Source organism: Sorex fumeus, unplaced genomic scaffold, assembly GCF_029834395.1.
Source record: "Sorex fumeus unplaced genomic scaffold, SorFum_2.1 ptg000128l, whole genome shotgun sequence".
In the NCBI taxonomy this organism is placed as follows: domain Eukaryota; kingdom Metazoa; phylum Chordata; class Mammalia; order Eulipotyphla; family Soricidae; genus Sorex; species Sorex fumeus.
The window spans coordinates 14,209,731-14,236,202 of record NW_026606185.1 but is presented as its reverse complement, the minus strand read 5'-3'; the positions used below and the strand labels follow the sequence as shown (position 1 = coordinate 14,236,202).

Here is a 26,472-nt window from a genome sequence, read left to right as displayed (position 1 = left end):
AAAACAGAGAATAAGGCAGACTAGATCCTTTCTCTTGTAAAACTTACAGTGTAGTGAAAACAAAAATCAAAGCAATATGTAGAATATTTACAGAATGTGATAAAGTAGTGAACATAATAAGAGGTTACATCGAGAGGGAATGAACTGAACATTCACATCAGGAGGTAAAAAGGGAAGCTTCCATGGACATAAGGCAATAAAGGTGGAAGAGGAAGTAGCCATGCACAGTACTGGGCATGAACTGAATTACAGAAGGAATACAGTTTGTCCAGCCCAGGCACTGAGAGGCAAGGTGGCTACAATACAGAGCAGGGAAGATCAACAGAATAAAGTAAGGATGGAGTGTCAGGAACAGATCAGAACATGCAGAGCCAAGGCCACTAGCAACTGGAGATGAGTTTTTTCTTATTTAATGGGAGTCCAGCGAGTGTTTTATTTAGGGAAGTGGCATCATCAGAGTTGGGATTTTATAGGAATAATCCAGACTCGGTGTGTGGTAGCAATAGGGAAGGGAGGCGGAGTGGCTTTCTGGGAGCTATTTTAAGATCTAGTTCGTGATTTCATGATTGGAACTGTAAAATGGGAGATGGAAAGAAGTTGTCACTGTCACTGTCACTGTCCTCCCGTTGTTCATTGATTTGCTCAAGTGGGCCCAGTAACATCTCCATTGGAGACTTTGTTGTTACTGTGTTTGGCATATCGAATACATCATGGGTAGCTTGCCAGGCTCTGGTTTCAAACAAATGTCTAGTCTAGAAGCCACAGAAATTGTGGCTAGTAATGAGAAGGTGTGAAGGATTCAAAGTAGACTGCTGTGCATAGAAACAGGGTGGGGACAGCATTCTTTTTGCTCTGATGAGGACTACTAGCAAGACAGGGGGAAGCAGAAAGGAAACTTTATTTTTTGTCCCCAAATACTTGACCAGTATATGGAAAGAACGGATTAATTGACATTACATTGGTGACAGTTCTCTTTCAGAGGTACTGAGGAGTAAATGGGGGTATAATTCAAAAAGCAGTGCCTCAAATTTATGTTGTGATGAAGACACTTTGGAGGTGGGGCAGTTGGTAAGAGGTGAGGCAAACTTTTCCTCTCATATCAGCAGGTGTTTTAAATTTTTTTCATTTTGTTTTGGCTGGAGCGATAGCACAGCGGGTAGGGCGTTTGCCTTGCACGTGGCCGACTGGGGTTCGATTGCTCCGTCTGTCTCAGAGAGCCCAGCAAGCCACTAAGAGTATCCCAACTGCACGCCAGAGCCTGGCAAGCTCCCCATGGCATATTCAATATGACAAAAACGGTAACAAACCTCACAATGGAGATGTTACTGGTGCCCGCTTGAGCAAATTGATGAACAATGGGAGGACAGTGCTACAGTTTTGTTTTGGGCTTGGGGGTCACATCCGGCAGTGTTCAGGTGTAACTCTTGGCTCTGTCCTCAGGGAACACTCCTGGAAGGCACAGGGGATAATATGTGGTGCCAGGGGTCTACCTAGGTCAGCTTTTTGCAAGGCAAACACCCTACCTGTGTATTATCACTTCCCCATTAGCAGGTATTTTGTTATTCTACCCCTGTTAGAAGATATTTTCTTTTTTTACCTCTGTCAGAAGGATGCTGGACATTGTGATCTCCCCAAACAAGTTTCTCATTTGTGTAACCTTCATCTCTTTTCTAGATATCCTAGATTCCTAAGCACAAAATACATGACCCATGGTTTGCCCCATTTTACTTCAGAATTTGTGGCTATGAAAACGTCTCTGTTACTGAATTTGACTTTTTCTGCTACTATTCTCTTGGAGGCTAATATTTTTATTAGTTCAGATTCAGAAAACCCCAGAGGAGTGGGTGGTATTTCCTCTTGTGCCTAGACAGAACCTTTCTCCCAGTTATGATGTCCAGATATGGTTCATTATTGAGTTAAAAGGAACAAATAAACAAGACAACAAACATACCACCTTAAGAAAGAAGAATGAATGGCTCTGAGGGGATTATTTCATTACTGATGTCTGTACTCTGGAAAATACAAGAACAAGGCTAAGTCTACTACCCAATGTTAGTCTCTTCTCTTGGGTTTTCAGAAGGAGACACTTGGATTGCTGATGAATTTTAGAATAACTAATTTGAATCTCATCATCAAGTAGATGACAATTATGAGACTTGTAAGTCTTCTCCAGGGATTAGCTGCTACTTTAAAACAATGCTAGATTCTCATCGGCACCAGGGGATTAATCTTGCCATTTCTCCAATGAGATAAATGAAAGAGGTACCAAAGCCAGAAAACAGTGTTTTTCAAATGATCCTCAGAAACCAAACATTCTAGTGTACAAATGCCAAGATTTATAAGCACCATGAAGTATGTTGGACCTTCACAACCAAAATAAATTCCCCTGCTTATTTTGGCCATGTGCTTTTCTCTTTTCTGACTCAAGCCAGATTGTTCATGAGTAAGGGACCTATCCTTATGAATTGTTTTCAGAAGATAAACACACCAGCCTGCTCCACCTGGTGAAGTGGAAGGTACTAAGAAAATGGAAATTAGCATGTACACCAATGCAAAACAAATTCAATTTATAACCTCATCATAAGAATACTTAATATTTTCAAAGTCCTGTATAAATAGAGTGTTCACCCATTTTTAACATCACCTTTTTAAGTGATTGATATGGAGGATGCAGAGTTTAAATATAAATTTCAAAAGAGAGGATCTATCTTTAAGAAGTAAATAGAATCAGGAAGTGTATTAGAATTAATCCATAGAATAATTTGTGCTCCCTTCTTTATCAAATGAGGAATGTTAACCATAAACTAAAATCCATTACCTTCTCTCCATAAGTGCAGTCTTTCCTAGCCTGGGCCAAAAAAATAATTTTCCTATGTGACAGTTCCTTTCACTGGGAGCTTTGCATTTCATTGATGGTTGTTACAAAGGGAAAGAGGGATTATTTTACTGAGTGTGTTGGCTTCACAGTCTCCATCCAATTTAACTGGCTATTGTTCAAAGAGAACCTAGGTGACAGATTAGCATCTCAAATAAAGAAAGAGAAAAAATGACAAGACTAAGTAGAATTGTATTAGGAAACCCAAACAAGAAGGCACAGTGCTTGGTATTTTTTGTTTGATATTGACTTGAGTAGTCACAACAACTCTGTGATGTAATATTATTACCTCCATTTTGCAGGAGAAAAGAATATAATTTTCTTAATTTACACAGCCACAATGAAATGATTCCAACTTTGATCTCAGATTCCTCCTTCCCTCCCTCCCTTCCTCCCTCCCTCCCTCCCTCCCTCCCTCCCTCCCTCCCTTCCTTCCTTCCTTCTTTCCTTCCTTCCTCCCTCCCTCCCTCCCTTCCTTCCTTCCTCCCTTCCTTTCTCACTCCCTCCCTTCCTTCCTCCCTGCCTCCTTTAATCTCTCTCTCTCTCTCTCTTTCTTAGTTCTCTCTTTTTATTCTGTTCAGAGGTCATGCTGGATTTGCTTGATCCTACCTCTGTGCTGAGGGGTTGCTACTAGAGAGGCTCAGAGGCTCACATGCAGTGTTGGGGATCAAACCTCAGTGTATTGCTTGCAAGGCAATAGCTTCACTTCAGTACAATCATTTCTCTGGCCTCCAATTTTTAAGAAATGCCCTTTATGTCCTATCCACCAGAACCAAGTAAAAAACATCTTGCTTTAAATACTCTTTACATTCCAACTATTCTATAAAGGTAAGTGAAAAAGAAATAATCTTGCATTTATAAGATTATGAAAAAAATTTAACTAAGTAGATTTTGAGTCAATGATTGCAATTTCACTAAATTCAACATCTTTTGTTTTTGATCATTTTAGTTACATGATCTAAAGTTTACAGACATTATCACTGTATCACTTTATCACTGCCATCCCGTTGTTCATCGATTTACTCAAGGGGGCACCAGTAATGTCTCCATAAATGGAAAAAATATTGAAAATTTTAATTTTCTGTATGCTGGTGAAGGGATGGGTCTTGGAACACAGTATGACTAAAACCTGCCCATGATCATTTTTGTAACTCTGTATCTCATGGTGACTCAAAAAAAATTAAGTAAATAAATTTAAATAAAAGAAAATTGTAACTTTCTCTCTTAAAACTGTAAATGCAACAACAAAAAAGCAAAAAACACTTTCGCAACCCTTTCAGTTTCTAGTACACAAAACAAGTGTTATAAACTGTGTAAGATGCGATTTCTGTGCAAAATGCAAATAGCTATGTCTTCCTGTAATTATTTTTATGTAATCACTTTTTCATGTTTGTCTTAAAATAGCAAAATATTGATATGCAATGTGATCGTATTTTTTTTGCACAGCAATTTTATTTATTTATTTATTTATTTTATTTTTTAATTTTTAATAGTGAGACATCATGAGGCACAGTTACAGACTTACACATTTTTGTGCTTGGGTTTCAATTATACAATGATCAAATACCCATCCCTCCACCAGTGCCCATTTCCCACCACCACGGATTCCAGTATCCCTCCCATACCCCATCCCACCCTGCCTCTGTGGCAGGACATTTCCTTTTGTTCTCTCTCTCTTATTGGGTGTTGTGGTTTGCAAAAGAGACAATGGGTGACAATTATGTTTGGTCTATAGTCTACTTTCAGCATGTTTCTCCCATCCTGGGAGGATCCTCCAAACACCTTTATTTGGTGCTCCCTTCTCTATCTGAGCTCCCTTTTCCCCTAGCATGTGTGGTTGGCCTCCAAGCCATGGAGTAAAATTCCTGGTACTAATCTCGGCCACTCTTGGTTGTTAGTCTCCTATTTTGTTACTTTATGTTCCCCATATGAATGCAATCTTTTTATGTCTATCCCTTTCTTCCTGAGTCATTTCGCTCAACATGATACTTTCCATGTAGTATGTGATGGTATAAATTTAACCAATGTAACTTGGTATTTTATTTTCACTGAATTATTTTCTCTTTATTATTCTGTTCTATAAGTTTGTAAAAATTTTGTGTAAATTAAAAATTTAAAATATTTGTAAAATAAATTTTTTTGTAAATCATTTGCCATTGCTAATTTATTTCCTTTTATGTTTAATTGTTACTATTCTCAGTAGATATCTCAATAGAAGGAATTGTAGTAAAATTAATTTCTATAGATTTTGCAAGAGCTGCAAATGAGATATTTCATAGTTGTGTTGAATTTAGTACCCAATACATTTTTTTCTCAGTAACTTTTTATTTTTAAGTTTAATTTTACATCTACCAAATGATCTAAACTCATGTTAAAAGGTCAATTATAATACAGCAATGTTTGAAAGCACATCAATTACCTTTCATGCTGCAATAGCTACTTCTGAATCTTATAAAAACAACATAGTTAAAGGACTAGAGTGATAGTATAGCAGGTAGGATGTTTGCCTTGCATAGAGCTGACCCAGTTTCATTTGCCAGCACCCCATATGGTCCTCCAAACCCTGCAAGAGTGATCCCTGAGCATTGAGTCAGGAGTAAGCCTCGTGCAGCATAAGTGTTACCATCCCAAAACAAAACAAAAATCTAAAAATTAATATATAGCTTACTTGTTCTTTTTGCCCTTAATTTTTACACTATTATTTCTGGAGTACTCTAAAATATAATATGTGCAGGATGAGCTCTGCAGAACAAGTTGCACACAACAGAAAACTTTCTTCAAAGTGGAAAACCAATTTCTTCTCCTCAAGTTCAGGTATTACCTCTTCCTTGAATATTTTGCAATAACTAAGGTATCTTGACCTACAAACTATACTACTTCAAGTTTAAAAGTATAAGCACATGATATAATATTAAATAGCAGTTGTGATGGAGATAAGAGCATAGCCTATGCAAAGTACCTGTTCTGAAGGGGTGGAAGAGAAACCTGCCCATCAGGACTCCAAAGGACATTATGCAAAAGAACTTCACGTGAAGTCAAACAGAATAGCATAGAACACTATGCAGAGTTGTTACTATCATGGCTTGGCTAAGAGTCAGTATTAGCTATTGCTCTTATGGCTCCTTAGTCCATGAAGGGATGGGGGCCTCAGAAATTCAAGAAGGGATGTGACACAGAAGATTTTTAACAGCGAGCCCAAAGCTGGTAGTGGTTTTAATCTAGTGATGAAAAACTGCAAGATGCTAATATTTGAAAATGACAGGCTAGATGACAGGTGGCATGGCCTTATGAGTGGCCGACCCTGACATGGCTGCCTATTAATCTCCTCTACCCCATCATATGCCATAAGATCTACAAATTAGCCTCTTATGAGGAGCTCTAACTAGGGCAGCTGGCAACCCCAATCTCATTAGGCCAACAGTTCATTAGCCCTTACTTCCATCAACATTCAGCGCCCCCCGCCCCCCCAAAAAACACAAAAGCAATGGTGAACACAAGAACAATACAACCCTAATCAAAAAGTAACAGAAAAAGGGACCTGACATAAAACTAAGAGGACAGGCAGGTGTGGCATCAGAGCCTCTGCACTGAATTCTGGAGTGTCATTTTGCAAACAGGTACGAGTGAACCTCTCACCTGGGAAGAGTTCATTTTTTCACCTTTTCGTAACTCACTGTAAACACACAAAAACATCCTAACTGTAGATCTATAACCATACAATAATATACAAGAAATGACTCCAAACTACAGAGGTCACAATGGTAAAGCAACACAGGTTTAGTGACTGAAGACACTAGCCCAGATGAGCCAACCAGTAATAATAAGCTATATATCTTCTCTGAAAAGGAATTTAGAATGAAACTATTAATGACGCATAAAAAGCTCAAAGAAACAATGAAAAAACCACTGATAAAAGTGAAGAGTGGTTGAGACAAGAAATGAGTATAATGCAAACAAAAATACAAGCAGAAATGACATATGTGAAAAACCCAGTACGTAAAATAAAAAACTCACTGGAAGGCTTCAGGAGCGAGTACCAGCTGCTGGAGAAAGAATCAGTGAGTTCCAAGATAAGGTCCAGAGAATCTTCAGACAACAGCAGAAGATAGAATAGAACCTCAAAACAAATGAACAGATCACAAGAGAGCATTTGCATTAATCCAAAAAGAAAAACATAAGAATCATTGGAGTGACAGAGGGGCAGGAAGAAAACTCTGATTGAGAAGCAACTGCAAAAATCAACATTGCTGAGAAATTCCCAGAGCTGAAGGAGACCTGCGCACAGATCCAGGAGGCCTGAAGGGTATCAGCTAAAAGAAATCCAAATAAATATACTCCATAACACATCCTAATCAGAAAGATGAAAACTACAGATATAGACTGCTAAAAGGAATGAGATCAAAAAAGGAAATTGATTATAAATGAGCATCCTTAAGATTTACAGCAGACTTATCTGAAGAAACCTTTCAGGCCCCAAGGCAGTGGGGAGATACAGTGAAAAAATTCAATGAAATAAACGCCTCATCAAGAATACTTTACTAGCTAGGCTCCCACTCATGTCTGAAGGGACAACGCACAGCTTCATAGACAAACAACTCAGGAACTTCACAGACTCAAAACAATGGTTACCAAAAGAACTAAATTGGCTATGCTCTGTTTACTTTTAAGACAAGACAAGCTCCTCAAATAAACCAAACTCCTCCAGAAAGAGGAGACAAAACCCTATAACAGTAATCTCTCTGAATGTCAATGTGCTAAATGAGCCAATTAAGAGACACAGAATAGCAGGATCAATCAGAAGGTGATCCCAATATTCTGCTGGCTTCAAGATGCACATCTGAACAGACACAGCAAATACAGACTCAAAGTCAAAGGATGAAAAACAATTTTACAAGCAAATAATCCCCTCTGAAAAGATGGGGTGACCACACTAGTATCAGACTACATAGACTTCAGACTGAAGGAAGTTATAAGAGATAGTGAAGGTCATTTCTTAACGACCAAGGGAATAGCAGAAAGAACTCACATTCCTAAATGTATATGCACCTAATGAGGGATGAGGAAAATACTTAAAACAACTGCTAACAGACTTGAGAAAAGACATTGATAGTAATGCAATAATATTGGGAGATTTCAACACTACTTTGTCACTTATCGATAGATTAACCAGACTAAATGTCAGAAAGAACATATTTTATCTGAAGGAAGAAATGGAAAAAAAAGGAACATAATATATATATAGACTATAGACCAAATATGATTGCCACTCATTGCCTCTTTTGCAAACCACAACACCCAATAGGAGAGAGAGAACAAAAGGGAATGACCTGCCACAGAGGCAAGGTGGGACTGGGGGGGGGATGGGGGGTGGGAGGGATACTGGGATCCGTGGTGGTGGGAAATGGAGGAATGGGTATTTGATAATTGTATAATTGAAACACAAGCACAAAAATTTGTAAGTCTACAACTGTACCTCATGGTGTCTCACTAATAACAATAAAAAACATGAAAAGCAAAAAATATATATATGTACATATATATATTTTTATATATGACACTTCATTCCCCAAAAGCTGAATACACATTCTTCTCAAGTGCACATGTGACATTCTCCAAATGTCAGACAGATCGTATGATGGGCCACTAAACATACCTCCATAAAATTAGAGGATAGAAATTTTATCAACTATCTTTTCAGACCATGTGACACTGAAAGTAGAAGTTAAGCAGACCTAGAAATGGAGAATCAAATCAAACACCTGTAAATAAAACAGCTTGCTGCTGAACAACCAGGGTTGGAGAGGAAGTCAAAGAGGAAATCAAAAGATTCTTGGAAACAAATGAGAATAAAGACATGAGCTACCAGAACTCACGGGAAACAGCAAAAGCAGTGTTAAGAGGAAAGTTTATAGCTCCGCAAGCATTTATCAGGAAGGAAGAAAGAGTCCACATAAATAATTTAACAACACGGCTTAAGATCTTGGAAACTGACCAGCAAAAGGAGCCTAAACCAAGGCAGGAGGAAGGAAATAATAAAACTTAGAGCAGAAATTAATGAGATGGAAGCTCAAAAAACTACCCAAAAGATCAATGAAACCAGGAGCAGTTTCTTTGAGAAAATAAACAAGATTGATGAACCTCTAGCAAGACTCACAGAGAGAGAACCCTAATAAACGGAATCAGAAATGAAAAGGGGGGGCTGGAGTGACAGCACAGTGTGGTGGGGTGTTTGCCTTACACGCAGCTGACCCAGGTTCTATTCCTGGCTTCCCATATGGTCCCCTGAGCACTGCCAGGAGTAATTCTTGAGTGCAGAGCCAGGAGTGGCCCCTGAGTACTGGCTGGGTGTGACCCAAAAAGCAAAATAAATAAATAAATAAATAAAAATAAAAAAAGAAAGAAATGAAAGAGAAAAGAGGAAGGGGGCATCACAACAGAAAACTACAGAAGTTCAAAGGATCATCAGAGATTACTTTTAGAATCTTTATGCCATGAAATAAATGAATCTTGAAGAAATGGATAAAACCCTGGAATCTTATAGCCTTCAAGGCTGAAATGGACCTTGGGAGAACCTGGAATACATAAATATACCTATTACTATCAAGGAAGTTGAAATGGTATTCAAGTGTCTCCCCCAAAACAAAAACCCTGGCCCAGATGGATTCACTAATAAATTCTTCCAAATCTTTAAAGAGGAACTACTCCCAATGCTTTTCAAACTTTTCCAGAAAACTGAAGAACCAGAAAAATTTCCAAATAGTTTTTATGAGGCAAATATCACCCTGATATCAAAAGCAGACAGAGACACCACAGAGAAAAAGAATTATAGGCCAATATTCCTGATAAACAGATGCAAAGATCCTCAAAAAAATCCTAGCAAAGGACCCGTGGTGGGGGAGGATGGGCACTGGTGGAGGGATGGGTACTTGATCATTGTCTAACTGAAACCCAAGCACAAAAATTTATAAGTCTATAAATGTACTTCATGGTGTTTCGCTAATAAAAAAATGATAAAAAAAAATCCTAGCAAAGAGAACCCAATGACTCATCAAAAAGATCACACACAATGACCAACTAGGATTCATCCCAGTGATGCAAGGATGGTTTAACACTCACAAGTCAATCAACATAATACAACATATAAATGAAAGAAAAGATTAAAACCATATAATCATATGAATAAATGCAGAGAAAGCATTTGACAAGATCCAGAACCTGTTCATGATAAAAACTCTCAAATCCTTTCAAAATGAAGGAGCTTTTTTCAGTATAGTTCAAGCCATCTACCACAACCCCACAGCAAGCATTATTCTCAATGGGGAAAAACTGTAAACGTTCCCTCTAAAATCAGGGATGATACAAGGTTGTCCACTCTCACCACTTTTATTCAATACAGTACTGGAAGTACCTGCCATAACAGTTAGTTAAGAAAAAGATATTAAGTACATCTAGATAGAAAAAGGAAGAGGTCAAGCTATCATTATTTGCAGATGACATGATACTTCAGAAAATCCTAAAGACTTTACCAACAAAGCTCCTGAAACAATACAGTAAAGTGTCAGGTTACAAAATCAATATCCAAAAATCCATGGCTTTTCCATATACAAATGATGTAAGAGAAGAGAAACTAAAAAATAAAAAATGAATGCCTTTCACTATAGTGCCTCAGAAAATCAAATACCTCAGAATCACATTAACAAAGAGGTGAAGGACCTATACAAAGAAAACTACAAGTCACTACTTGAAGAAATTAAAGTGGAAAAGAGGAAATAGAAACACCTCCCCTGCTCATGGATCAGGAGGACTAACATTGTCAAAATGTCTATACTTACCAAAGCATTATACAGATTAAATGAAGTGCCTAGAAGGATATTCACGACACTTTTCAAAGAAATAGATCAAGCACTCCTGAAATTAATTTGGAACGATAAATCCCTATGAAAAGCTCAAACAATCCCTGGGAAAAAGAAGATGGGAAGAATCACATTTCCTAACTTCAAACTGTATAACAAAGAAGTCATAATTAAAACAGCATGGTATTGGAATAAAGAAAGACCTCCAGTTCAATGGCCTAGAGTTGGATATCCTGACACCAACTCTCAAATGTATGATTACTTAATATTTGATAAAGGAGCAAGAAATATGAAGTGGAGCAAGGAAAGCCTCCTCAACAAATGGTGATGGGAAGAGCTGGAGGCTATAGGCAAAAAAAAAGAAAAAAAGAAAAGAAAAAGAGAAAAAGAACTCAGACCTCTCTCTAATGCCATGCACAAAATTCAGATTTAAATGGGTTAAAGACCTCAGTCTAACACCTTGATCTATAAGGTATACCATGACATTGAGGCTAAAGGCATCTTCATAGATGAAACACCACTGATCAGGCAAGTGGACGCAAAGATAAACAAATGGAACTATATTAAACTAAGAAGCTTCTGTACCTCAAAAGAAGTGGTGATCAAGATATAAAGACAGCCCATGGAATGAGATAAAATTAAGTTTTCAATACTCATCTGATAAGAGATTAATAGCAAAGATACCAGTGGCACTAAAACTTCATAAGTAAAAATCCCCATCAAAAAATGGGAGAAGAAATGAACAGATACTTCCTCAGAGAAGAAATATAATTGACCAAAGGGCACATAAAAACTCTCTACATTGCTAATTATCGGAGAGATGCAAATCGGAACAACAATGAGATATCACCTCACACCACCAAAATGGCATATATAAAAAAGAATAAGTACAGCCAAGGCTGGCACAAATAAGGAGAGAAAAAGACTCACATTCATTTTTGGTGTGAATGCCAAATGGCCCACCCTTTTTGGCAAACAATATGAGTATTCCTCAAAAAAGTAAAAACTGAACTTCCATATAACCTAGTAAAACCACTTTTGGGAATATACTCTGTGGGCCCAAAAGCGCACAGCAGGAATGTTGTTGCCACTTCTATGTTCATTGCAGCACAATTCAAAATAGCCAAAATCTGGAAGGAACCGAGTGTCCAAGAAAAGACTACTGGATAAAGAAACTATAGTACATCTACAGAATGGAATACTAAGCAGAAACCAGGAAAAATGAAGTTACGGAATTCACTTGTAAATGGATGGACATGGAGTGTATTATGCTGAGTGAAATGAGTCAGAGGGAGAGGGACAGATATAGAATGACTGCACTGATTTGTGGAATGTAAAAAAGAGAAAAACACAGTGTGAGACTCTAATACCCAAGGACAAAGGCCAGTAGGACTAGTCCAAGGTTGGAAACTTGCCATGTTAGTGGGGAGCACAGTTAGGAACCACTATGACACAGAGAGTTGGAAATGATCAAATCTGGACAAAAACTGAGTGCTGAAAGTAGGTAAAGGGGAAAACATAATAACCTTTCACTACCTATATTGCAAACTACAATGCAAAAAGAAAAGTGTGTGTGTGTGTGTGTATGCATGAGAGAGAGGGAGTGAATGAGTGAGAGAAAGATAGAAAGAGAGAGAGAGAGAGAGAGAGAGAGAGAGAGAGAGAGAGAGAGAGAGAGAGAGAGAGAGAGAAAGTGCCTGCCATAGAGGCAGGCTGGAGGGGAGGTGGTAAGAGGGAAACTGGGAGCATTGATGGTGGGAAATACAAACGAGAGAACACTGATGTTGGAACACTGTATGAATGAAACCAAATTACGAACAACTTTGTAACTGTGCATCTCACGGAGATTCAATAAAACTTTTTTTTAAAGAAAGAAATCCAAGAAGTATATTCCATGAAATAATAATTACCAATTCTTCATTTTCAAACTCCGAGTTATACTGTACGGCTTCTTCTGTCACTGGTTTCTGAACAATGTTTCTACAGATGAGCCAGATGGTGAGACTTGCAATGAACATGCCGATATCAGGTACAAATACTCTGATTCCATTGCCAGCATCAGCACCTTTTAAGCTAGAGTGGAGAAAAAGGAGAAGATTTAGTTGCATTTATATTTTCATGGTTAAATGATATGAAAGCATATTGAAATATTCTTAGTGATTTAAATAAAGTACCACTTAGTTTTTTTCCTGGAAGGTACTAGACATCTTTTCATTGACCTCAGAGTCTTTGGTGACTGGCTGATTCAGGAAGATTCTAGGATTTCACTGGAATTTCAGAGATATTATAAAGAACCCCAAAATATCCCTCAATCTTAAAACAGGCTAATAAAACAGGATTGTTACTAAATAAACTATATATCAAGTACAGATATCTGTGTTTGCAATACAGCTAGCAGTTAAAAACTAGACTCTTGGAGGTATGGTGCCACCAGCAGGTCAATCTGTACCAGTGAGGCGAGTGCATCAGCAGCCTGATGGCGCCTTCAGACTTCCAGATACCCCTAAATTGCCTCTGTGCCTTTGGCCAGACCACAAAAACTTGGGGCCAAGTTTACCAAGAAAGTAAAAGGCCAAAAGTTAGGTATGTGGGAGACACAGCCACAAACCACCTCCGGTTCAGCTATATATTTGGAGGCAAGGCCTCTCTGGCTCTTGATCAAACTGCTTAACGGCCATGATCCCAGAGACTCAGAAACAAATCCTGAAACCCAGCAGCTTTTGGCAGAACTGCATCTGGTCTCTGCAGTAGGTTACTGGCGCCGGGCCACCCCAGGTGGGAATAGGTTTTGTGCCTTGACCTGTTACCCCTGGCAGCCTGATGTCTGCCATCCTTCAGAGGCCACCGGACAGTCAGGTTTGGGCCTGCAGTGACGAGACACGCGGGGCCTCATGGGATGGGGATGGAGCCAGCCCTTTCCTCCCTGTCCCAACGAGAACCCGAGTTATTGCCCATGAACGGCCTTTCTGGCTCCTGATCAAGCTGCTTAATGGCCATGATCCCAGAGACTCAGAAACATACCTCAAAACCCTGCGGCTTTTGGCAGAAATGCATCCGAACCATGCAGTAGTTTACTGTCGCTGGGCCACCCCAAGGGAGAAAGGGTGCTGTTCCTTTGCCTGTTCCCCTTTGGCGGCTCTGTGGCCGCCATCCTCCGGAGGCCATTGGACAGTCAGGTTTGGGCCCTCAGTGATGAGACACACGGAGACTCATGGGATGGGGGTGGAGCCGGCCCTTTCCTCCCTATTCCAATGAGACCCTGAGTTGCCACCCACGAATGGCCTCCTGGCTCCTGATCAAGCTGCTAAACAGCCATGATCCCAGAGACTCAGGAACAAATCTCGGAACCCAGCAGGTCTTGGCAGAAATCCCTCCAGATTTGATTGTTAAAATTTCGAATTTCAAAATCAACATCATATGTTATTCATAACCAGCAATAGAAAACACTTGTCTACTGTTGCCTTTTTGGCAGATCCGAGTATTGGGGTAAAATCCCAAATAATAATGGTGGGCTGGAGCGATAGCACAGCAGGTAAGGCGTCTGCCTTGCACGCAGCCAAGATTCCTCTGCCCCTCTCGGAGAGCCTGGCAAGCTACGGAGAATATTCGATATGCCAGACACAGTAACAACAAAGTCTCCAATGGAGACGTTACTGGGCCCGCTCGAGCAAATCGATGATCAACGGGAGGGCCTTTACTTTGCTTTACTAATAATGGTGGGATGGGTGTCAAAATATTGAATGTAATCAAAGTAGAGAGAGAGAGAGTAATGTGGAGGTCATCTGCCCCACAGGTAGGGGGAGGTGTGGGATGGGGGTATACTGGGGTTTTTGGTGGTGGAGAATGGGCACTGGTGAAGGTACGAGTGTTTCATTGTAGAAAGAAATGTGCAATGTAGAAATCTTTCAAGACTTACACCTGAAAGCTTTGTAACTGCTCTCACAGTGATTCAATAAATAAAATTATAAAAAAAAATAAGGTGGAGTTCATGCCCAATTCAATCAGCCTAATCAGTGACTGAATAAATAGCAGTACTCCTACATTAAAAAAAAAAAGACTAGACTCTTCTCAGTTCAAAGATTCTTAAAGTGAGATGCAAATCTAGGAGAAAAACTGAGGTGCAAAAGTAAAAGGGAAAAAAAACCCCAGAAAATTGTAAAACAGTCTTGGAATTCTAAAATTTTAGGTAATTAGGATCTGGAGAAATCTCTGTGTCTCTGGATCGTGGCCATTAACGAGCTTAAGTAGCAGCCAGGGACAGTTTGTGGGCACTTCTCATTGGGTTCTGGAAGCTGGCAGTCACTGGGAATTTTAGGGGGCAGGTGGAGGAACGATACTTGCTCCCGTCTGATGCACCCAGTGAAATAGGCCTAGCTTAAAGTTCAAAGGCATCTCTGCATCGAGCTGCTTGGTTTTGAGATTTTTTTGGGGGGTCTGGCACCCATTTTTAAATAGAATTTTAGCATGATGACTGGATGGGTTTTGATGAAAGTCAAAATTGAGAAAGATAACAAATATATTCATGAATATACCCAATATATATAATATAAATTAACATGAAAATTACCTTAAAATAAAGAAATTTGAAATTTGGAAAAAGCAAAATTTCTTTTATTTGGAGGCAAGAGTAAAATAATTCAATTAAGAACACTTCTTCCAAGCTTAATATTTTTTATTGATGAAAGTTGATGATTGATTATACCAATGGAAAGATAAAGAGAGGCTCTTTGCAGAAACTTCAAAGTACATCAAATATGATCAACAAAGCAAGCAGAAATGAAATTGTTAGAATGTGAAGGAAAGAGGAGCAGGAGAGATACCAATAGACTCAAGTATGTGGGGGGGGGGGAGCATATTTTTTATGGGGCAATGAGAACAGGAGAGCTGGCTGGCTCTACTCCAGTGAATTGGGGGTGGATAAATTATTATATGATACAGTGTAGTGAAAGGATGAAACACCAGGTGAGCTACTTAATGCATTTTGTTGTTTAAAACCTTACCCACTAAAAAGATATCCAGTCAAAATAGTAATGGGATGGCTATGGGGAGCAGCACAGATGGTAGGAGACAGAAGGAAGCCCCTTGCCAAGCAACACTCTCTTACACTCTCTTTTCCTCTTACTTATACCCTGGTAGATGGCAGGCCAGCAGGGCTCATCCACACAGATGTGAGCCCGGCAGGAGACTAAGGAAATCAAAGAGGAAAGGTAATGGGACACAGTCTTAGAGAGGCTGAGTGGTAGGTTACAGGTAACAAGGTTGCAAGCACATCATAATCTGAACAGGGTATCAGAGAGAAAATGGCTGATGTCATACATGGGTAAAAGGAGAGACCTGGACATGGAGGAGGGACCCCAGACTCATCCACTTAAACTGTACAATAAACTTGAGCCTTTCAAGCATCTGGGCTCTTGTAATGAAAATCTTTCATGCAATTCTCAAGAACCCATGAGCTCAGGAATAAATCCACTATCATGCTAGCAATCCAAGATCAATTTTTAAAAATGAGAGCTGATGATTAATTTTACCAAAGGAAAAATGTATAGAGGTTCTTTGTATGGTCTTTAAAGTATGTCTTATTTGATCACACATAGAAAATATGAATGAATACCATTAGAATGAGAAAATCACCCTACTTTATCTTTTCTGAACTTTGTTAACTTTTCTACTTTTCTAAGCATATCTTTCTTCGCATTTAGAATTGTAAAAGATTCTCTCCTGATAGTACGTAAGCTAGCGTTTTGATGTTTGGTAGTCAATAAATATGTTTAAAATAATAAATGAACAATAATAAATGTTTTTACTTGTTGTAAAAAATGAAGCAAATATAGAATCAAGGAGGGATAACCAAAACACAAAAGCCAATATGGGAGTGGAGGTGGTTTCTTATGCAGGGCTGAGATCAGGATAGCTGGTTGGCTCTACTCCAGTGGATTTCAGGGGATAAATTATTATAGCTTTTTCATGGAAAATAAATTGACTGTGGAATTTTATGAAAAACACCATCCAAGCGAATTTGAGCAGAAAAGTGTTCTTAAAGAAAGGCAACCAGAGCTCCAGCTGTGTCTCAGTCCCTTCTTACTCCACATCAGAGACTTACGAGGCCAGAGCATAGCCATATGCCTTTCCCACCTGTGGACTGCATTAAACTCCCAATTTTCAAAGAGTCATTTTGAAGCAACAATTTTAGCTTTGTGTTTCTTGGTCCCCAATGAGATTTCATAGCATACAAATAATAAGGGAGTAAATGAAGGCAGTTTGCAAAAGCAATCGTCTACATGCTGTGAGGGATTTAGCTACTGGATCCAAGATTGGGTTATGATACTAATTTAGAATGGAATCATTCATCCAGGAAGGTGCTAATTTACCAACCGTTACTCTTGAATTTCTGAGTTAAAAAATAAGGGCATTTATAATATTGGCATTATATAAAAAGACTTTTGGGGAGTTTAATGAGGAGTATGCATGCTGAACATGTCATAATCTAATGATGGTGGGAGCTACCATATTGAGAAGTTTTCATTGTTCAGGCATACATACAGTGAATTTTATCATAATGTTAGTAGTTTGGTGACTTAAAACAAGACCAAACCTAAGAAAAAATCTTCAGTAAAGTGTTTTCAAATTACAGGCATTTAACCATAGAAAAGGTTGGATGGATGCATTTAGATCTCTGCTTTTCAAATGTTTCTGACCACAAATCTTACAATTTTTACCTAATATCATTTACATTGCATAGATTTTAATCATATTTATTATATAATATCTATGGAACATGTGATGGGAACTGGTAGGCTAGTAATTACTTATTGGTTTATGTCATTAATTAAAATTAATGGATAATTTTAAAACTAGAGTAGCATGTTTATTCTAAAAATGTCTCAATACAATTTGGAACTTCCTGTTTTCCAACTATGTGCCTCACATCAATGTTCCATATATTTTCAAAATTAAATGTTATATATTTTGAAATTCCTTTTTCCTCTTATCTTCCCAATGTGGAAAAATGCTATTGTCAATCTGTCATTGAAAAACTGTCTGCACTGCACTGTCCTCCCATTGTTCATCAATTTGCTCAAGCAGGCCTAGTAACATATTCATTGTGAGACTTGTTGTTACTGTGTTTGGCATATCGAATATGGGTAGCTTGCCAAGCTATGCCATGTGGGTGAGATACTCTTGGTAGCTTGCCAGGCTCTCCGAGAGGGGCGGAGGAATTGAACCCGAGTTGGCCGGGTCGGTCGTATCGCTCCAGCCTACTGAAAAACTAAAGATCTAATACTTTATAGTCATCTTCCCAATCCATCTCTTTAGCCCCATAACTCAGCTAGATTCTTATTGTTTCATGATTGGATCATTTGCCGTTCAGATGTCTAGATTGTACATTTAATTTTTAGTGTGAAGTTGATCATATTAACTGCATGATCTACAGAAAAGGCCCACCCTTTTGGCTTTTTCTCTTATTAAGATTTTCTTTGGAGAGCCCAGCAAGCTATCGAGAGTATCCCGCCTGCACGGCAGAGCTTTGGCAAGCTACCCGTGGCAGATTTGATAGGTCAAAAACAGTAACAATGACAGTCCTTTCTCCTGACACAGAAAGACCCCCAATATGCCATTGGGCTGCACTAGCATGCGGCAGGTACGAATAGAGAAGTTAATGGCATCCACTTGAGCAAATTGATAAACAACTGGATGACAGTGATACAGTGATGATTTTCTTATACTTAAAATTTCAGTAACCCTGAATATTTAGACCTGGAATCCATGTAAGTGCTTTTCTGGCTAAATAAGTGTGCAGTCTTCTCCCTTGACAAATACCATTTTCCATTACACTGTTAGAGTCTCTATCTTTCAAGATGCAACTCCCAGGAAGTGATCTCTTTACCTTCCTATAACAGAATCAATCACTTCCTCTTCTAAAGGTGTGGCTATTCTTGTAAAACTCAACTATAAAATGTTTCACATTTTATATGACTTACTTATTTACAAGCTTGTCTGACAAAGCCATCTAATTCTATTCTATGAAAGAGGACTATATAGCATGCATAGGACAAATAATTTGTATTTATATTAGATGTGTATATGCACACATATAGTATATGTTTATATATAATCATATAGATAAATGTAATCAGAATATTTATGCATTTATAAATATTTTATGTGTATAGATGCCTATATAAACATTTATAGAAAACTTCAATTAAAGCTGATGGAACAATATTACCTTCTAATATTTATTTATTACTTCCTATTGCAGTAATTTGTGCAAAACATTCACTTGATCACTTGACATCCTGTTAATTATCGATTTGCTTGAGCTGGCACCAATAATGTCTCCATTTGTCCCTGTTGGGTGCTACTGTAGTCTAATGGCATTGCTTGCTCCAGGAACATGAAGAGCCTCAAACCATTAGTACAGGGTCTTGGTGAAGAAGTCTGAACAACTCTTAGGTGGGCGGCCAAGCGTTCTTTTGACATCTCATGGAATCCAGTTGATAATGGCTCTAGTCCAGTGGTCCTCTTCAAATCACATTCAATCGTGTCCAACCTATCTGATTTTGGAAGCCTTGGCAAAGGAGACAGCATCCCTGACTCTCAATTTTCAATAGAGGTTGGAACTCCAGATTCCTTCTCTCACTTGAGTGAAGTGTGATACTCCAAGCATAGCTCTTTTGATTCCTCTTTGGGTGACCCAAGTAGCGTTCTCATCTTGTTTTCCTAGGGCCCAGGTCTCTGAGGCATATGTTATTGCAGGAAGAATGGTGGAGTTGAAAAGATGTGCCTGGAGCCATAGTTTCTTTGTCCTCTTAGCTATTTCTTAGACGCTCCTGAAGGCATTCCAAGCCACTCTCTTCCTCCTGCACAACTCAGGTGCCAGGTCATTCATCATGTAGATTTCTCAACCTAGGTACACATATCTGTTGCATTCAGAGATGTTCATTCCGTTGAGAGCGAATGGAACGTCAGGAACAAGACTGTTTCATTGTCTTCATGAGGTTCAGCTGTAGTCCGACCTTTCCACACTCACGGTTGAAGTTGGCCAACATTTGTGCCACTTGGCTAATGTTTGGTGTTATTAAAATCATGTCATCAGCAAAGCAGAGGTGGCATAGTTGCTGACCATCTATCTTTACTCCCATTCCTTCCCATTCCAGTCATTGTATGACGTTTTTGAGGGTGGTACTGAAGAGTTTCAGTGAAATGGTATCGCCCTGCTGAACCCCTCTCTTTATGTTGATGATCACATCTTTGTAGAATGGTGAGATCCTGGTGGTGTATATGTAGTACAGCTCACAGAGGATCCTGATGTACTGAGTTTGAATGCCCTGTTTGGCTAGGACTTTGATGACCACTTTAGTCTCAACAGAATCAAAGGCCTTCTTTAAATTGTTGAACGTTAGACAGAGCAGCATCTTCAACTCCCAAGAAACCTCAATGAGCTTGATCACCATGTGAATATAGTCGATTGCACTGAATCCTTTTTGTATGGTTGTCCTTCATCTATTGTTCTGCCAAACCTAGTCAGGATGACTCGAGTGAACAGCTTGTAGATGACATACAACAGGCAGACCAGGTGATAGCTGCCAATGTCATGGACGTCTCCCTTCTTGTACAGTAGTATATTCCTGCTGGTTTTCCACTGGGACAGAACCTTGCATTCAGACAGGTAGCGTGTGAAGAACCAAGTCAGTGTATTGATGAGTAATGATGGCAGATTTTTCAGGTGTTCGGGTCTGACCTTGTCTGGGCTGGTTGCTGTTTGCTTCTTAACTGATGAAATGGCATGTTGGATTTTGAAAGGGACAACATTCAGAACAACATATCCATCCTGCAATACCCGTTTATGATGAAAACTCTCAGCAAAAGAAAGAAGCTTTCCTTAATATAGTCAAAGCCATCTATCACAATCCCATGGCAAGTATTATTCTCGAAGGGGAAAAACTAAGAGTCTTCCTCCTGATATCAGGGACAAGATAAGGCTTCACACTCTTGCCATTTCTATTCATTATGGTACTGGAAGTACTTGCCATAGCAGTTAGGCAAGAAAAAGGGTATTTATATAGGAAAGGAAAAAATCCAGGTAGAAAAGGAAGAAGTCAAGATAACATGATACTATACTTAGAGTACCCTAAAGCCTCTACCAAGAAGCTCCTAGAAAAAAGAGACTTGCATAGTAAAGTCGCAGGCTATAAAATCAATTCCAAAATGTTCATGGCTTTCTATATGCAAATAATGAGAGGGAAGAACGTAATATTAAAAAAATTCCATTCACAATCATGCCTCAGAAAATCAAATATCTCAGAATCAGCTTACCTAAGGAGGTAAAAGACCTGTACAAAGAAAACTATAAAACATTTCTTCAAGAAATAAAAGGGGACACAAGAAAATGGAAACACATGCCCTGCTAATGGATTGTCAGAAGTAACATTGTCAAAATGGCCATACTTCCCTAATTATTATATAGATTCAATGTGATCCCTGTAAGGATACCATGATATTTTTCAAAGATATTGATCAAACACTCCTGAAATTCATATGGAACAATAAGCCCTTATGAATAGCTAAAGCAATTCTTGGGAAAAGAAGAATGGGAAGCATCACCTTCCCCAACTGCAAACTGCACTATAAAGCGGTAAAATTAAAACAGCATGGTATTGGAATAAAGACAGATATGCAAACCAATGGAATAGGGTTGAATTATCCTTATACACACCCTCAAATATATGACTATTTAATATTTGGTAAAGGAGCAAGAAAATATGAAATGGAGCAAGAAAAACTTCTTTAACAGGTAGTTCTGGCAAAACTGGACTGCTGCCTGCAAAAAACAGGCTCAGATCTTTACCTAACACTGTGCACAAAAGTCAGATCAAAATGGATTAGAGACCTCAACATCAGACCAGAATCTATTAAGGTACATTGAAGAAAAGGTCAGCAAAACCCTCCATGACATTGAAGCTAAAGGTATCTTCAAAGATGAAACGTCACTGACCAAGCAAGTGGAAACAGAGATAAACAAATGGGGTGATCTTAAACTAAGAAGTGTCTGAGACTCAAAAGAAAGAGTAATCAGGATACAAAGACAGCCTATGGAATGAGAAACAATATTCACCCAATACCCTTCTATTAAGGGTTTAATATCAAAGACATACACGGCACTAGTTGAACTCTACAAGAAAAAAAAGACCCAATCCCATAAGAAAATGGGGCGATGAAATGAACAGAAAATTTCTCAATGAAGAAACTCAAATAGCCAGAAGGCACATGAAAAAATGCTCTTCATCATTAATTATCAGGGAGATGTAGATCAAAACAACAATGAGATATCACCTCATACCACAGAGATTGGCACACATCCAAAAGAACAAAAGCAACCAGTATTGGCATGAAAGTGTGAAGAAATGGATTCTTCTTCATTGATGGAAATGCTAACTGGTCCAGCCTTTTTGGAAAATAATATGGACTTTTCTCAAAATCTGGAAATTGAGCTCCAATTTGACCCAGCAATTCGACTTCTGGGAATATACTCTGTGGACCCAAAACACACAGTAGAAACATCATCTGCACTCCTATGTTTACTGCAGCACTATTCACGATAGAAGGAATCTGGAAACAACCTGAGTGTTTAAGAACAGATGAATTGGGACTAGAGCAATAGCACAGTGGGTAGGGCATTTGCCTTGCACGTGGCCAACTCAGGTTCGATTTCCAGCATCCCATATGGTCCCCTGAGCACCGCCAGGAGTAATTCCTGAGTGCAGAGCCAGGAATATTCCCTGTGCATTGCCGGGTGTGACCCAAAAAGCAAAATAAATAAATAAATAAATAAATAAAAGAACAGATGAATAGATAAAGAAACTATGGTGCATCTACCCAATGGAATACTATACAGCTATTAGGCAAAAGTAAGCCATGAAATTTTCCTATCAGTGTATGGATATGGATAGTATCATACTGAGTGAAATGAATCAGAAGGAGAGGGGAAGGTATAAAATGACTGCATTCATGTGTGGTATATAAATATATAGGATACTAATATCCATGACTATGGAAAACAGGGGTAGGAGAACTGTTTACTGGTTGGATCTAAACACAAGTGTGTGAGTGGCTGAGGTTAGGTGAGATAGAGAAGAGATGAGCATGACAATAATACCTGGGAATGATCACGCTGGACAAGAATTGAGTGTTAAAAGTAGGTAAAGGGATATTCTTGATAACTTTTCAGTATCAATATTGCATACCACAATGCCCAAAAAGGGGGAAGAGAGAGAGAGAGTGGGAGAGAAAGAGAGAAGGAAAAGAAGAAAAGCCCTGGCCATAGATGCAGGCTGGGAGGGGGTCATGGGAGGGAACCTGGGGATACTGGTACTGGGAAATGTACACTGGTTGGGGGGATGGGTGTTGGAATACTGTATGACTGAAATTCAATCATGAACAGCTTTGTAGAAGTATACCTAAGTAATTCAATAAAAAGTTACAAAATAGAATAACAATAATAATAATCTGTGGTATATTGAATCAAAGACAAAGTAACAGATGCAATCAAAGATGGGCAAAAGTCTTGGCCCAAGATTACCAAAATGAAAATGTGAAGGAAGGAGAAAAATAAAGAGGGGTGGAAAGAAAAATAGGAAGATTCATAACAAGGTAATACAGGGGCAAGTTAAAAATATGCCTATTAAGGAAGCATGCTGGGGATAGGTGAGAACCCAGGGACTCTGGTAGAGAAAAACTGACACTGGTTTTGGGACTGGTGTTGGAACATTGTAGGACTGAAATTAAATTATGAAGTTTGTCAATCATGGTTCCTCAAATAATAAAATATATTTTCTTATCTAAATATTGACATGATTTCCCAAAAATGATGATAAAAAGGCAGTGACCCAAGGACTTGCTTCTGCTTCATTCCAGGCATCTGCATGTGACCTTCCTCTTCCATTTTATCTTTTTTTCTTTTTACTTTCTTTGAGTTTTCAGCCTTATTTACCAACAATGGTAGTAGCATAGATCATAGACCATTGTCTGGTGTCCCCAAAACACATTTCCATAACAAAGAAGAACATTTTTGTTTCTTTGATCATAGCTTTCAGAGTTGCACAAAACCAATGTTGCACTAACGGCGCATGTACTGAAGGGGTCTGCCCTTCAAGTGAGAAATAAAACCTTGTTTCCACTGTCCCGCTGCAAACATACCAGGTGCTCAGGGAGGGGGGTCACAATGGGTTAGTACCCTTGTGTACGGGCCACAGTATTGGAAACAAACCTGTATCTCTGTACTTAAACCGCACTGACGTCCCAACTATGTACATAATGTGTCATATCAGATAACCCCCGGCCCTGCCTGGATCACAAAAGTGAATAGCTTGGGGGAAATAACTAAAATTAATTTTGTTCAAAAGGAAATAAAATGAAAGGCAGGAGGCCTCAGCAAAATGGCACAGGGCTGAGAGTGACACTGTGTCTGCCTGTGAGAGGTTTCAGGACAGCAGGAGAGGTCTCTGAAGCAAATCGAGTTCTGCAGACAGGTAGAAGCAAGAGTGCACGGAAGGTTTTGCCAGCAGTAAGTGTAATGGGTTCCGTCACAAGGGAAGCGAATGCCCAGACCCCTCAGTTGGTGACATCTGTTTTGGCAGTTTTGGGGGGAATGTTTGAAACAGCATGGTTTCTTCAGGGAATTATAAGAAAAACTGATTTTGCTGTGATATGAAAGAAGAAATGAGTACTTTGAAAAGTGTTGGGATTCAGGTTGTGTCTGTTGAATCATTAAGGTTTTTCCTACTTTCTGGCACAGTAAGATTTTCAGAGTCAACCTTTATATCTTCTGAACTCAGCTCTGTTCTTCTCAGATGTCATTTTTTACATTGTATTAAGTGGTTTATTTTATTTTATTTTTTATTTTCATTTGTAAATGAATCATCATTAGGTACAGTTACAGATTTACAAACTTTTGTATTTACATTTGTCATACAATGATAGAGTTCCCATCCCTCCACCAATGCCCATTCTCCACCACCAATGAGTTGCACAATGAGATCCACATGAGGGATCTCCCAGTATCCCTCCCACCACCCCCCTCCCTTCCCCCTTGCCCCACCCTGCATGTGTGGCAGGACATTCCCTTTTTCAGATGCCACTTTTCTAAAGAATCCAACTTTCTTCTAGTGGAACCTGGTTAATAATTCACCTTTTTTTCTGAGATAAATTTGCTTTTGACCCCTCTCACTGCACAGAAATAGGAAAAGAGTAGGAAACATATCTCAATATTTACAACATACATTTATAGCCATTTCCTTATTTTTCTGTGATATATACATAATATATATAATTTAGTTATATATAATATATACATACACATATACATACATACATATATATACAAAATCCTTGAGTTCCTCCTGATATTGTCCATTTCAATTTAACACCCTCAGATTCCTTCTTGTTTCTTTGTCTTCCATGTTCATAAACCTTTTCTTAGACCATGAGAATCCTGAATCCCATTATACCTTAGGAATTTGTATTCCAAATGGAATTTGTAATGTGGTTAATTGTTCAACCATCCCAGCTGCTTCACCCACATGCAACTCCCATGGTCCATGCTGCTGACTCTCTCACTGGGGACACTCCCACCAGCGTCTCCATGTGACACCCTCAGATACCTGGTGTCTGCTTTACCCGGAACTATAGCTGACACTTTATTCTCTAAGTTGTACACTGTGTAAACTCCCATATTTAAGTGCATGTGCTGAACAATGTGGTTTTCAAAAGTGAGTGTCCACCTATGCATTATGCATGTCTAAACACTTCACTCAGCTTGTAATTATTTAAAGGTGAGGGTTAGTTGGGGCCCGGCAGGCTCCCAAAAAGTTTTTCCTAGTTCCCCAATGAGAGTATATCCAGATATACAGGGTTATCTCCAGATAACTGTCTTTCACTCAAAGGAACTTGTGACAGGAAAATAATCTAATTACAAGGCTCTTCATCATATAGGGTGTTCTCTTATCATGAACATCCCCACCTTCCACCTTCCTCACTTCATGAAGCTCCAGGCTCCTAACCTATATCTAGCTTGGGATATGTATATCCTCTTTTTGCAGCATTAACTTTAGAATATACCTCCACGTGACTTCTCCATATGTACATGATTAAGTGACAGTCACTGTCACTGTCCTCCTGTTGTTCATCGATTTGCTTGAGCGGGCCCAGTAACATCTCCATTTTGAGACTTGTGTTTGGCATATCGAATACATCATGGGTAGCTTGCCAGGCTTTGCCGTGCGGGCAAGATACTCTCGGTAGCTTGCCAGGCTCTTCGAGGGGGCAGAGGAATCGAACCCGGCTCAGCCGGGCAGGCTGCGCGCAAGGCAAACGCCCTACTTCTGTGCTATCACTCCAGCCCGAGTGGTCTAAGGAGCCAGAATAAGTGACTAGAGTAATTAAATATGAAATGACAAAGTCAATCCAAAGCTATGAAGGAATAAGACTAAAGTGGAAACCAAAAATCTGGGACAGTGGCAATGAAGTAAGCAATAGAACCAAACCTAACAAGCACTTAATATCAATGGATTGTTGTAAATAAGCTTTTAATATAGATATTTCTGTTGGAAATAAAGACAGAAAGTGGGCTGAATGGCAGAAACTGTTCCATGTCATCTCAACATCCAAAAAGAAAATTTGTCCCACTTGAGCATTTCACTGTGGTATTTCTATAGAAGCTGCCTTACTAACTTCCTTTCTCAGGGG

The 26,472-nt window shown here is 39.0% G+C and overlaps 1 protein-coding gene across 2 annotated transcripts in view; it reads right to left on the bottom strand.

Moving 5' to 3' along the window:
* The window catches only part of PIEZO2 (piezo type mechanosensitive ion channel component 2), a 448,793-nt gene that overhangs the window by 176,238 nt on the left and 246,083 nt on the right, over nucleotides 1-26,472 (bottom strand). For both annotated transcript variants that reach the window (XM_056138121.1, XM_056138123.1), the window contains exon 5: nucleotides 12,639-12,801. In XM_056138121.1, the coding sequence (XP_055994096.1) occupies nucleotides 12,639-12,801 (163 nt within the window). The remainder of the gene's footprint in view (nucleotides 1-12,638; nucleotides 12,802-26,472) is intronic.